Source organism: Scheffersomyces coipomensis, assembly GCF_036884675.1.
Source record: "Scheffersomyces coipomensis strain NRRL Y-17651 chromosome Unknown DFJ63scaffold_2, whole genome shotgun sequence".
Lineage (NCBI taxonomy): Eukaryota > Fungi > Ascomycota > Pichiomycetes > Serinales > Debaryomycetaceae > Scheffersomyces > Scheffersomyces coipomensis.
Genome location: NW_027042893.1, coordinates 2330873 through 2343224, shown reverse-complemented (window position 1 = coordinate 2343224; position 12352 = coordinate 2330873). Strand labels below are relative to the sequence as shown.

The following is a 12352-nucleotide window of genomic DNA, read 5'->3' as shown; positions in this document are numbered from 1 at the left end:
TATACGGATCAAATTTTATACATATCACATTATAATGTACTTTTTATTGATATTATTGAAACCTATGTAAACTCTATGAACGAATTATGAAATCTCCTGTCTTGGTAGTATATTTCACCCCTTTATAAGGTTTAACTGTATCTCCCAAACCCTTTGCACTAACTATTTTTAAACTATCAACTTTTATCCCACTTGGAAGACTTCCCTTATGTGAATAAGACATTTTTAAATAAAGTGGCTTTATCGATTTTAAGGGAGTGTTGGTATCAACATCTATGAGATCAGGCTGTAAATCTTTATGTGATGATTCTTCAAAAGCTTCTATTGATTTATCAATTGAATGTGTTATTATAGATCCACGAAGGAAAGGTTGAATACCTTTTGAAAGAGTACGTAAATTCCATTCTGCTTTTCCTTTACTTTTATATGAAAAATCTCCATGAGTAACTCTATTAGTCTTGATGTTCACAATATAATCATCTCTTCCAATACCATCATTACTTTCATCATCATTTGCTTCGGGAGATTCATTATCTTGACAAACTATATCAATGACAAGATGTTCAATTTTTGAAACTGATTTAGAATCCTTTATGAATAATTTGATTTCAAATTCATTTTTATTAGGTCCTAATCCTGATTGAAAATCAACTTCTATAAGTCCTAACATACTCAATTTAGATTTAACATCACTGAAAGATTCTAAATCAATTTCATACTTCATAATAGTTGATTTCCCATCGGGTGGAATAAATGAAAGAGTTCCAGGATTACCTAACCATTTATCTAATTTAATACATTCATGAAAACTAGGAACTTTTAAATTCAATCCTGCTGTAGATAAGACTAATTGTAAAAGTGGAATCCCCGTTAAATGAGATACGAAATTGATTTTCCCACTAATACTACCCACAATTGGAATCAATTGAGTGGCCAGAGATTTTAATGATGAAGTGGAATAGAATGCTGAATCGAAATGAGTAGCTGAATTACTGGAAAGTAAAGATTGAGTATTAGTACCTTGTCCCACTAATTTAGCAGTGGGTTTTAAAATTACGTTAATCCTTTCAATCACATCCACATACATTTCATTATTAGTATATCTTACATTTGATCTTCTCCAAGGTATACTATTCAATGAACTTTCATTATTATTGTTGTTATTAAAGGAAGCTGGAGGTTCAAATGATGATGATTTCTGTGAATTTCCTAATGAACTTAACGATTTATTAGTGGCTGCTGCTAAATCATTACCTGTACTTAGAATCTTTGATAATAAACTTTTAAATGATATTAAATCTCGTAATTTATTAAAATCAGTTACATTTGGCATTCTATTATCAATCATTTCATTAATTAATAATGTCAACGTATCGTTATTAGCATCAATCTTAGTTAAAGCCAATGGAGTACCAAAATAATCACTCATTACTTCAATTAATCGTTGAATAAAGGTATATGGGATAATAGGATTGAGGGATGTTGATGATGAACATAACACATATATTATAAGACTCGAAGTCCTTTCAAATGACACGAAGTAATCTTCATTCACTTCAATGAACGATAAGTTGGCATCATTTGATTTTGATTTTGATTTTGTTGATGAAGATTCTGAATCCTTCTTCTTTGTCCTGATGATATTAATCAATGATTTGAAACTGGGGGACGATAGGTTTATCAAGTACTCATATACCAATGTATCATTGCTATCTGATATATACACAGCCTCAAACATTTGTTTATCAATGGAGGGTATCAATGGGTTGGTTCTATATAAATCTAACGTTGTCAATATCTGATTTTTCTCAATTCATAATTTTCAAACATCGTTCGCACTTCCAATTTAAATACTTACTATCTACAACTTTCAAATGTTAAACACATAAGACATATTATTAATAAAGGGGGAATTAATTAAATGTAGAAAGGGGGAGGGGGTTAAAGGGGAATATATATAGTATAAAAAAGCGTTATATAAAAAAGGGAGGGGGAACGGGAGGAAGTTGGGAGTTATTGAGTTTTTTCTATAGAGATTTCTGTGACATATCAAATCAGTAAGATCATGGGTTTAGACAAATGAATATGGGTCCAATTATACTCATTGTAGGAGTCTAAAGATCTAGTTGATTGATATGGTTCACAGCGAGTCGAGCCAGTTATTAAAATTCAACAAGATTAATATTGCCATGGGAATGGAATATGAATCATCATTGTAGAATAATTTGAAAAAATAATAAAAAAAAAGTTTGAGAAGTAAAATAGAAAGAATAGATATTCGATAGTGATAATGATATATGGTATATTGGTATGATTTGAATTGATTGTAAGTATAAGATTGAGTTAATTCAAGAATAAAAAGGATAAGGTTAAATATTTCAATACTATTTTAACCAAAAGCTGTTTTCATTCACGACACACACACATTTCTTCATGACTCGATATACTTTAAATCGACAAAAAACCATCATAATAAATCATAACACATTAATCAAAGCAAAATAATAATAATAATAAAAAGGATAAGAGGAATAGATTAATCTAAATCTATTTGGAGACTTCACCACCAGATGATGAACCTTCTTCAGCTTGAGTGATTTCATCTTCATCATCTTCATCTTCAATATCAAGAGCTAAATCTCTAGCAACTCTATGTTCGACATCTTTGATTTCAGCCATACCATAAACGGCAATAGCAGCAATACCACAAATACCAGCGATACAAGAGAAGACTAAAGCAACAATACCTTTAGCAGTGAAACCAGGTGGTAATGGTTTATGTTGAACTGGTTCACCAGTTAAATCAAGTAAATTAACAGAATTACCAGCAGCATTACCAGATATGGAGATATTATTCTTTTGACAACTGTTAATGTAATCAGGAGTTAAGGCTTGATTTGGATCAGCTTGAATACCCATTGGATCTTCAACGAATTGAACAGCTAAACCTTGATCTAAATGCCATTCAATATGACAATGGAAGAACCAAACACCTGGATTATCAGCAACAAATCTTAATACCATATAAGATTGAGGGTAAACATAAGCAGTATCTCTCATCATTGGATATTCTGGCCATTCAGCATGATCAGAATTATTAAAACTAACAAGATCAGTAAATGATTCTGGATGTCTTTCGATAAGTTGGAAAATATGACCATGTAAATGGAAAGGATGTTTACCTGAATCTTGATTATTAACAACAATATCAATAATATCACCCTTTTGTAAAACAAAAGAATTAGTATTAGTACCATAAACAAGTTCATTAGTAGCAAATTCACCAGAAGTTAAAGCAGTAATTAAAGTTGGGACTGTTGGAGGAGTATAAGTAATATTATTGAAGAAAGCATAATTGATACCATTACCTAAATTATCCATAACCACATCAATAGTAACGACATAATCAGGATCAGGGAAAAGAGTTTGATTACTTAATGGTCTTAAAAAGAAATCATCAAAATCAGCATCCCAATCATCTATATAGTATTGACCTGGTAATTCAGCACTATCATCATAAACAATCCAATTAGTGGAGTTAACAATTAAATCAGCAGGGATATAATCTAATAAAGTTTGATCCATTGAATTCATAAAGGCATAATTTTGAGAAGTATCAGATTTAGTAGTAATTAAAACAGAATAACGTTGAGCAACCGCGATATAAATTAAATCAGTTGCATTCTTTTCAACCATAACACCATCAACTTCAACAATTTCGAATTCATGACCTTCCATATAAAGATATTGAGAAACAAATCTACCGACATTAACAATATGAACTAAATAAGTAGTATCTGGTTGAACATGCCAAGTAACATTTCTAGTTTCATTGAATAAAGAACTATCAGGAATTGGTTCAGCTCCAGCTGGATTATATCTATTTAAGAATCTTGGATTTAAATAATCTGAATTATGATGATAATTATCAGTGACACTTAAAAATACTTCTTCATCATAATCATAAGGATAATCTTCAGTATCATCGATATAAAAGATACCTCTCATACCATCACCATATTGACCAGAAGTATGGGAATGATACCAATAAGTACCATGTTGAGTTAAAGTGAAATTATATAACATAGTTTCACCAGGAGGGATAGGACATTGAGTAACGAATGGAGGACCATCCATTTGAGATGAACCATTTTGGAACATACCATGGAAATGTAAAGTAGTATTAGCATCAGTGAAACCATTGATTAAATAAAGATTGATAGTATCACCTTTTTTAGCTCTTAAAATAGGTAATGGCCAAGTACCATTCCAACCAATCATTGGTTTTTCAAGGAAACCATCAGGATTAGCATTAACCCAACCGGTTTCAAACCACCAAGTATGAGTTTCAGCTGCAACGAAGGATACGATACAGGAAAATAAAAATAAGGATAAAGTTGATAATTTCATTTTTTAAAAGGAGAATTATATAACAGGGAAAATTAAGTGGTTGTGGGAGGGGGTGGATGGTTGTAGATTAGACAATATTAAAGTTGCTAAATTTAAATTACTGGACTTGGACTGTGGGGGGTTGGACTAAGGAATAAAAGATAATTAACACAAGGTGTATAACTAACTGATATGATATGAATTGAGCAAATTAAGATATATCAAATTGGTATACTTAATCTGTCAAAGAGACAATCTTTTTTTGAATTCTTTCTAAGACAAGAAAAATAAAAAAAATAAGACAAAAAAGATATGTCAATTAAATGAATGAATGATAATTGACTACTTTAACTAAAGTTACTTCAGAACCTATGGTTAAAACTTGAGAATATCAAACACAAACTATTGAAAGATGTCAAATCTATAAATTAGGTAAAAAAAACAACTCAAGGAGAGACGAATTGAGTTAAATTTATATCTCCCTTTAAATTAAAATCTAAAAAGGTCAGAAGGGAAATTTTTTATTCTTTTAGAATTTTTAAATTTTTTGTCGGACCCGGTTGTCAAAAAAAAAAAAAACAATTTATGCAGACATTTTTTTGATTTTTGTTACTGCTGCTGCTGCTGCTGCTGCTGGATGGATGTCCATCCATTCCACTACACCCCATATTCAATTAATTTCAATTCAATCAATCAAATTTTTACTAAGAAAAAAAAATAACGTTCGATTCAATGTAGACGTATAATATGTTTTCTTAATCATTAGCCGTACCTGAATAGTGATTAGCAATCGGCATTCATGACTAGATTCTGCTATTATCGATCCATTTTTTGTTGTTTCTAAATAATCGATTTGATATTATCTACAACCTCACTGTAATATAAGCGGTATTTAATATCAATTCTCACATATAAAAACAGACAATTATTGAAATTTAGGTTACCATTTTTAAATTATTTTTTGACTTTTTTTATTATTTTTGTCTGTTTATCGAATTGATCAATCAGATAAAAATAAAGCCATAAATCAAAAAATTTGAGTTTTGAGTTTGTTCGGTCTCGTTTTTGTCAATTTAACCAATTCTATCCAATTAAAATCGAGTAACCCTTTTATATACTTTCCCTTAATTATTGAATGTACAAACGAATAGTTTATTTGTATTAATCAAATGATTTATTAGATTAATTACCTAATAATTTAATTGACTAATTAATTACGTATGAACTATTATTGACGTTAGATTTTAACGTACTGATTATCTACGAAATTCAATGTAGGTATCTTTTCTTTTTCCAATCTAAAAAACAAACAAGAGCCCTATACATCAGAGATGATATATGGTTTGATCATTGTTATACATGTATATAATCTGCATGAATAAGTTATTCTATCTAACTAATTAATTAATTAATAGTTTGTCAATTTTTTTTTCTTCTTTTCTTTTACTGTTTGTCTAAAATTGAAATCTAATCAATCAGAGGTGATCAAATCTTTAAATTGACCGGTAATATATCTATAATATAAACTATTGTTTATTTGAGAAGTGGTATAACGCCATTCTAACCGCTTTTTTTTTGTTTTCCTTTTTTATGCTTGTACGTATTAATGAATATCCGTTTAAACTAATTGTATGGTTCCACCAGACAAGAAAAATATATAATACTTACCCGATATCTTTAAATTCTAATTTATATTAGATTGATATAATTTAATCGTCGTTCAAAGTATCTGATTATCCTTCGAATGGCTTTACTTTCGATATAGACATTTTTTTGCTTACTGCCAAAACGAAACAGAAAAAAATGCTTTAAAAAAAATTTAAGCTTCATGTATTTAACGTATGAGTTTAGATCAGCCTATTTTTCGGCCACCACTCCCTTACATTAGTTATATTAGCCTTAATATACTTAATTGACTCTAGAATTATAGTTTGCCATCTTTTAATAAATTGGTTATGGTCCATTCCAGTCAGTTTCCCCTTTCATTATCTCCCTTCTCCCCTTCCTGCCTCCCTCCCTCCTTCATTTTCACCCTTTTCTTGTCGCATTTTTTTATTTTATTTTTATGAACTTTTATCAGATGGAATTTATTTTTTGTCTGTTTTTTTTTCTTTGTTGAGTCCAATTCCATTTTAAATTTTTCAGACATTTTTTGTCTCAGATGAAAAATTTTTTTATCTTTTTCATCAGTGCATAAAAAATTCAATTTTTATTCATTTATTCATTTATTAATTTATTCCCACAGTATATTGAACTCAATAATTTTTTTACTATTGATTAATTTTAAATTAGTAAAATGTTTATAAACTTATTTCTAATATCGAATTACAATGGCGTACGTTTAAATTTGTTTTAAAAGCCCTTAATATGGAATTGATCTTCAGCTTCCTATATAAATCTCTACATCTCCTGGTTTTGTCATATGTATCATCATATATCATAGGAGGTCATTACATATCGCTTCTCTTCACCTTGTATGTCTCATTCTTCGTGCTTCTAAATCCTATTAGTTTGATTATAATATAATTTACAGTGATTTTACTTTTTATTCATATCTAGGACCGAAATATCTCATACCACCGGATTAGATTGTTTCGTATCATTGGCCGGAACTTTTCATACTGATTAAAATATTTGTTCATACTTTTTCTTTATTTTCATAACAATGTGAAAATTTAGTTAATACGATTGATCACAGTTTATAATTACTGAATCTTATAATTAAAGAGCGCTTCTGATTACATGTAAATTACATCAGAACTGACCGAAAGCAGTGAACATAAAAAAGTTCTATGTGATTAGGTCATGTTAAGGAAATAAATAATGAACTTCAAGCAGAAAAATCAGCTAATGAATATGTAGATGAGCTAAGGGATAGGTTCAATTTGGAACTGGATCAGATGTCTGTAGAATGTGAGATATCCCCCTTGGAGAATTGTTTTAGTTATAGTGATTTTAAAAGAATAAACGGATCTCCTGATATGGAAGTTGACCAACTCTATGAAGATGACCAGGAGCATGAAATAGAAATTGATACAATTTCTAGCGATATGTGTAATACTGGAAGAGGTTCCTACAAATATTACTCTGAGACAGTAAGAGAGAGATTCTGGCATATGGTTATAGAAGAAGGTTGCTCAGACTATAAAGCGGACAGAGTGAATGATATCAGCTTGAAAACTGCTTACACGTGGAAAAGAAATTGGAACATACAAGTGGTTATGAATCTAAACGGTATTTATGAAACACCAAAGAAGCGTGGACGTAAACCGTTACTTTCCGAAGAACATAGGGAATACTTAAAAAGGCTGATTGAAGAAGATGCCACTATAACCGTTGATTTCATGCTAGAAAGTCTTAGAATTGCTTTTGACAATGTAAAAGCTAGTGTTTCTACAATATATAAGTTTATAACTAAAATATGTAAATTCAGTCTTAATCGTATGCATATCCTATACCACCTATGCTCCATGCCTCAGACTTAGACCAAGATAAACAACACGGACCTTGATTTCCAGTTGAACAAATGTTTCTAGAATTTTCCATTTTAGTACGACCAGAATAATTATACAAGTAGTAGGCAAATCCCGCACAAGCAGAAGAAACTAGAGCATTTGATGACTTGCATTTAAATCCCCAACGCTTTGTTATCCATCTCTCCACTTCATCGTTACCAAATAGTTGCACAGCTTCCTTTCTTAAGCTTTGCTTTAGTTTCCCAATATCTAAATCTTGAATCACTGATAACTCGTCCAAATAGTCTAACCAGTCCAAAAACTGATTTATCTTTGTTGGCCAAGGATAGCCATATAGAGCCTGTATCCATATAATAATATCTTTTTCAATATTTCCACTGGATATGTAATTTGCCAACAGATTAAGTTCGTCTGCATTTTCATTTGATAAACCTAGATAAGTTATGCAATGCTTGCTCTCATCTCCCATAGTTAAATCAATACCCACCATACGTGTGCTGTTGAAACAAATATCTAATTCATGCATCTGAATTACATCTTGATTAGGGAAATCACGTACTTGAATATTATCAGGAGCATCATGTTCATCTAAGAAAGTCTGATTCCAAGTGATGACGCCATCGGCCCCAAAGATTCTAGGGTCAGGCAAGTCTTTAAGTAGTTCTTCATAGTTAATTGCTAAGGCACCATGAAATAAGGTGATAATAATTAACAATATTAATTGTTTCATCTTATCGGTTTAGAGATTATTGAGTTTGTATTTCTAATAATTCTGAGCACTTTGAATACAATGAGGATTTAGAGCTGTATTTATCATCATTTTCAAATTCCAATGTGTATTTGCTCTTCGGAAAGCAAACAAGATTAGGTCGTACGACTATTTACCCCATAATAACGCCGATGAAGCAACCTGTAAATCTTTACTAAATCGCAAATAAAAACTCCAAAGCATCGGCCCACGAAAATTCATGAAGCATATACAGTGTTTCCCAAACCTATGTCATACCTCTCAGCGCTCGTGTAAATTAGCAAAGTTGTTTACGATCAAAAAAGACTACCACAGCTAGGTCAATTGTATTCGAGCTCAACAAATTTATAAATACTCAGCAGCAGATGACGCCCGACACAAGTTTGTTAGGCATTCCCATAGTTAATTCCTAATGAAGTTTAAATTTTCCACTGTTGAACCATTCTTCTCGCTCTAATTCGCTCTTTATATCACATGACACGTCGCGTGACTTTCCAACATCCATCCTGTATATACCAACTAATAAAAGATTTGGTCCTACTCACCCATTCTTTTTTTTTTTTTTTGACCCCATGGTATGCCAATACAATACAATTCACAACACGTTATTTTAAAAAAAAATTCAATGTGATTAAAATTAATTGTTGATGTTTGTTTCTTTCTCTTAGTTATTTATTTATATCTTACTATCTACTTATATGCTTTAATTCAATAAATTGTTCAAGTCACTTTCAACAAGACTAATATCTTAACGTTGAAAGAAGTTCATTTTCCATTCCTTTAACTATTAGTTTGTTTTGTGTGCATCAGTTCCTGTAATCCCCACTCGTGTTTCTTTTTTTTGCATCTATCTAATCCCATCCCATCCCAAACCATCCTAACTATGACTGCTAAACTTTTAATTAGTAGACGATTAATTTCTTCATCAAATGTGAATTCGGATTCAAATACAACTTTCGATGTTAGTAGTCTTTTAAATCAAATTAATTTCATTCGTAATAGACAACATCAAAAAAAATCATCATCATCACATCAATTACCATCATCAATAATAGCCACAGGGTCAAAGAAAATATCAAAATTCAAAAGATCAACTCATCCAACTTCAGTACCCTTAGTCAAATTACTCTTCACTGCTGGTTTCTTCCCTTTATCAATCAAAGAATCATTAGATGATTATGCCTTTCGTAAACAACCTTTGAAATTCCAACAAGAATTATTAAATTTATTACCCTTCTATCCTAATCCTGATACCAATGGTAAAACGTCATCCATCGTACAAACCGTTATTGACGACAAAGGGAATTTCATCAATGAGTTTGTCGTATATCCACCGGGGAAATCAGAAGCAGACAGTCATACTATGAATCATATCGTGTTAGTTCATGGATATGGAGGTGGTTTAGGATTCTTTTTAAAGAATTTCGATGGACTTTCAAATTTAGATAATTGGTGTGTTCATGGAATAGATTTATTAGGTTATGGATGTTCATCTCGACCACCTTTCAAATTAAAAGAAGAATCCTTAGATCATGTTGAAGATTTCTTTCATGAATCATTCGAAATATGGTTAAATAAACGAGGATTATCAAATTTGGCTCCTAATGCCAAATTACTCGTGGTAGGTCATTCAATGGGGGCTTATTTAATGGCTACATATGGAATCAGAAATAATCCCAATTTTTGTGATCGTTTATTAATGTTATCCCCAGGAGCAATCATCAAACATCGAAAACCAGTATCCGTACCTAAATATTTTGAAAAATTATGGGAACAAAACATCTCCCCTTTCACATTAGTACGACAATTAGGTCCATTTGGATCTAAGATAGTTAGTGGTTGGTCATCACGTAGATTTGCCAATCTTTCTCCAGAAGAAAATAAATGCTTACATCGATATGCGTATGGGATTTTCCTGAGTCCTGGTTCAGGAGAATATATGTTGAATTATTTATTAGCCCCTGGTGCTAATGCAAGACATCCATTGATTGAAAGAGGTATCCATAAATTAAAATGTAAAGTAAGTTGGTGGTATGGATCAGAAGATTGGATGGATATTAAAGGAGGACAATTATGTTCGGAAATTATTAATAATTATGCCAAAGATTCTGAAAAGAGTCGAGTGTTTGAATTTGAAGATTCAGGTCATCATCTTTATTTGGAAAATACCGATAAATTTCATACTAAAATGCTTGAAGAAATGAAATCAATGGAAAGTGAAGTGAAAGAAGATAAGCATATCTGATTGGGAAGAAGGAAGTTGTTAAAACTTATATATCAAAAAAACAGTGAATTAAAATAAAAAAGTAAATCAAAAAAAGTACTAAACTAGGTTATTTATTAAAAAAATACACATATCTATTAAACTTTTCTCATTGTAATGGCTCATTTTCAGGTCCTTCAAATGATACAATTAATTTCAACGACATAGGTAAATTCGGATCAGTAACTAATATTTCATCACCTGGTTTAATTAATGTATTCAATTTCTTTGATAAATTAGGTTTAGTAATTGATTCTAAATGAGGGGGATTTCTTAAATATAAATAGGTAGATCCCGTAGTTAATGATGGTTGCTTGATTTGAACTTCTTTATTCTCTGTTATTTCATCTATAAATTGTTGTAAACTCCACCAATTTTGAGCCATAATTGATATACCAACTATTCCACATACAGGACATGTTTTCCTCTTTGATAATTCAAATGTAAATGTAAATATAGAATCATCTCCTGAATATGTCATATAATTATTCAAGATAGGATTCAGATTGGTAATTAATTTAAATGCTTCATTACAACATGATGCCGCAATAACGGCATTTGTAGAGGCAATAGCAGGTATAATATTCTTTACTACTCCTAAGGTTAACAGTTTAGTAACTCCATCAATTCCAAATGCATTGGCTCTTGATAATGCTGATGTATACATCCATTCCACATCTTCAGGATTATCAGCATCAAATTTTTGACCTGGAAATACTTGAGGCCATCTTATCACACTGGCCCATTCAATACAATGCTCAGGTAATCTGGGAGTATTCGCTATAGTACATACGGGATAAGTGGTTCTAGGAGATATCAAATCCAATGAACATTCATAACATGATGAAATAGTAGGTAGTATAACTCTTGATTGACCTCTTAATCCTTCTGTACCTCCATCGATTAACGGTATTATATCTGAAGTTTCCAGTATCGACACTAAAGTGGCATTTATCCATCTTCTAGCTTCAACACTATCCAATCCACATACAACCACGCTAAATTGTTTATAATACTCTATATCTTTATCTTGAATCTTTCCAAAATATGGAGTGATATGTAGATTAGGATCATTTAAACGTTGAGTAACGAATTTAGCAGCAACTTCAGCTTTTGATTTCCCCACATCTTTCGACCCGAAAAGGAATTGACGATTCAAATTAGAGATATCAATCGTATCCATATCAATCACATGTATGTCTTTGAATCCTGTTAATGCTAAATTCTTTAATATTTCACAGCCTAACCCTCCAGCTCCAATGACAAGGATCTTAGATGTGATTAAGGCATTCAATGCATCTTTGGAGTTATACTCATCTGGGATCTCATTGTATGGACCAATTGTATCCAAGAGAGGTCGTATGGAGAGTAAATCTATTGAATCACTCATCATTGATGAAGTGTATAAGTGTTTGATTACTATGCTTAAATCATTTTGTGATTTCAAATTCATTTTTGATTTACACCGCGCTGTTG

At 31.1% G+C, this 12352-nt stretch overlaps 5 protein-coding genes across 5 annotated transcripts; 1 reads left to right on the top strand and 4 right to left on the bottom strand. All coding sequences in view use genetic code 12, as the record gives it.

The window, feature by feature from the left end:
- Window positions 1–23: 23 nt before the first annotated feature.
- DFJ63DRAFT_318073 (uncharacterized protein) lies at window positions 24–1876 on the bottom strand. Its single transcript, XM_064906899.1, has one exon. It carries the CDS (start codon window positions 1736–1738, stop codon window positions 74–76), a length of 1665 nt encoding a protein of 554 aa, XP_064764192.1. The 5' UTR covers window positions 1739–1876; the 3' UTR covers window positions 24–73.
- Window positions 1877–2547: 671 nt separating this feature from the next.
- DFJ63DRAFT_334421 (multicopper oxidase) lies at window positions 2548–4410 on the bottom strand (the record flags this gene model as incomplete). The annotated part of the gene is made up of 1 exon (XM_064908032.1): window positions 2548–4410. The coding sequence occupies one exon, from the start codon at window positions 4408–4410 to the stop codon at window positions 2548–2550; it is 1863 nt and encodes a 620-aa protein (XP_064764191.1).
- A 3254-nt stretch (window positions 4411–7664) lies between these two features.
- Window positions 7665–8841, bottom strand: DFJ63DRAFT_96937 (uncharacterized protein). Its single transcript, XM_064909264.1, has one exon. The coding sequence runs from the start codon at window positions 8593–8595 to the stop codon at window positions 7825–7827; it is 771 nt and encodes a 256-aa protein (XP_064764190.1). The 5' UTR covers window positions 8596–8841; the 3' UTR covers window positions 7665–7824.
- Window positions 8842–9496: 655 nt separating this feature from the next.
- Window positions 9497–10858, top strand: DFJ63DRAFT_334419 (carboxylic ester hydrolase; the record flags this gene model as incomplete). The annotated part of the gene is made up of 1 exon (XM_064908031.1): window positions 9497–10858. The coding sequence occupies one exon, from the start codon at window positions 9497–9499 to the stop codon at window positions 10856–10858; it is 1362 nt and encodes a 453-aa protein (XP_064764189.1).
- A 127-nt stretch (window positions 10859–10985) lies between these two features.
- On the bottom strand, window positions 10986–12266 carry DFJ63DRAFT_284687 (NEDD8-activating protein; the record flags this gene model as incomplete). The annotated part of the gene is made up of 1 exon (XM_064904831.1): window positions 10986–12266. The coding sequence occupies one exon, from the start codon at window positions 12264–12266 to the stop codon at window positions 10986–10988; it is 1281 nt and encodes a 426-aa protein (XP_064764188.1).
- Window positions 12267–12352: the final 86 nt, after the last annotated feature.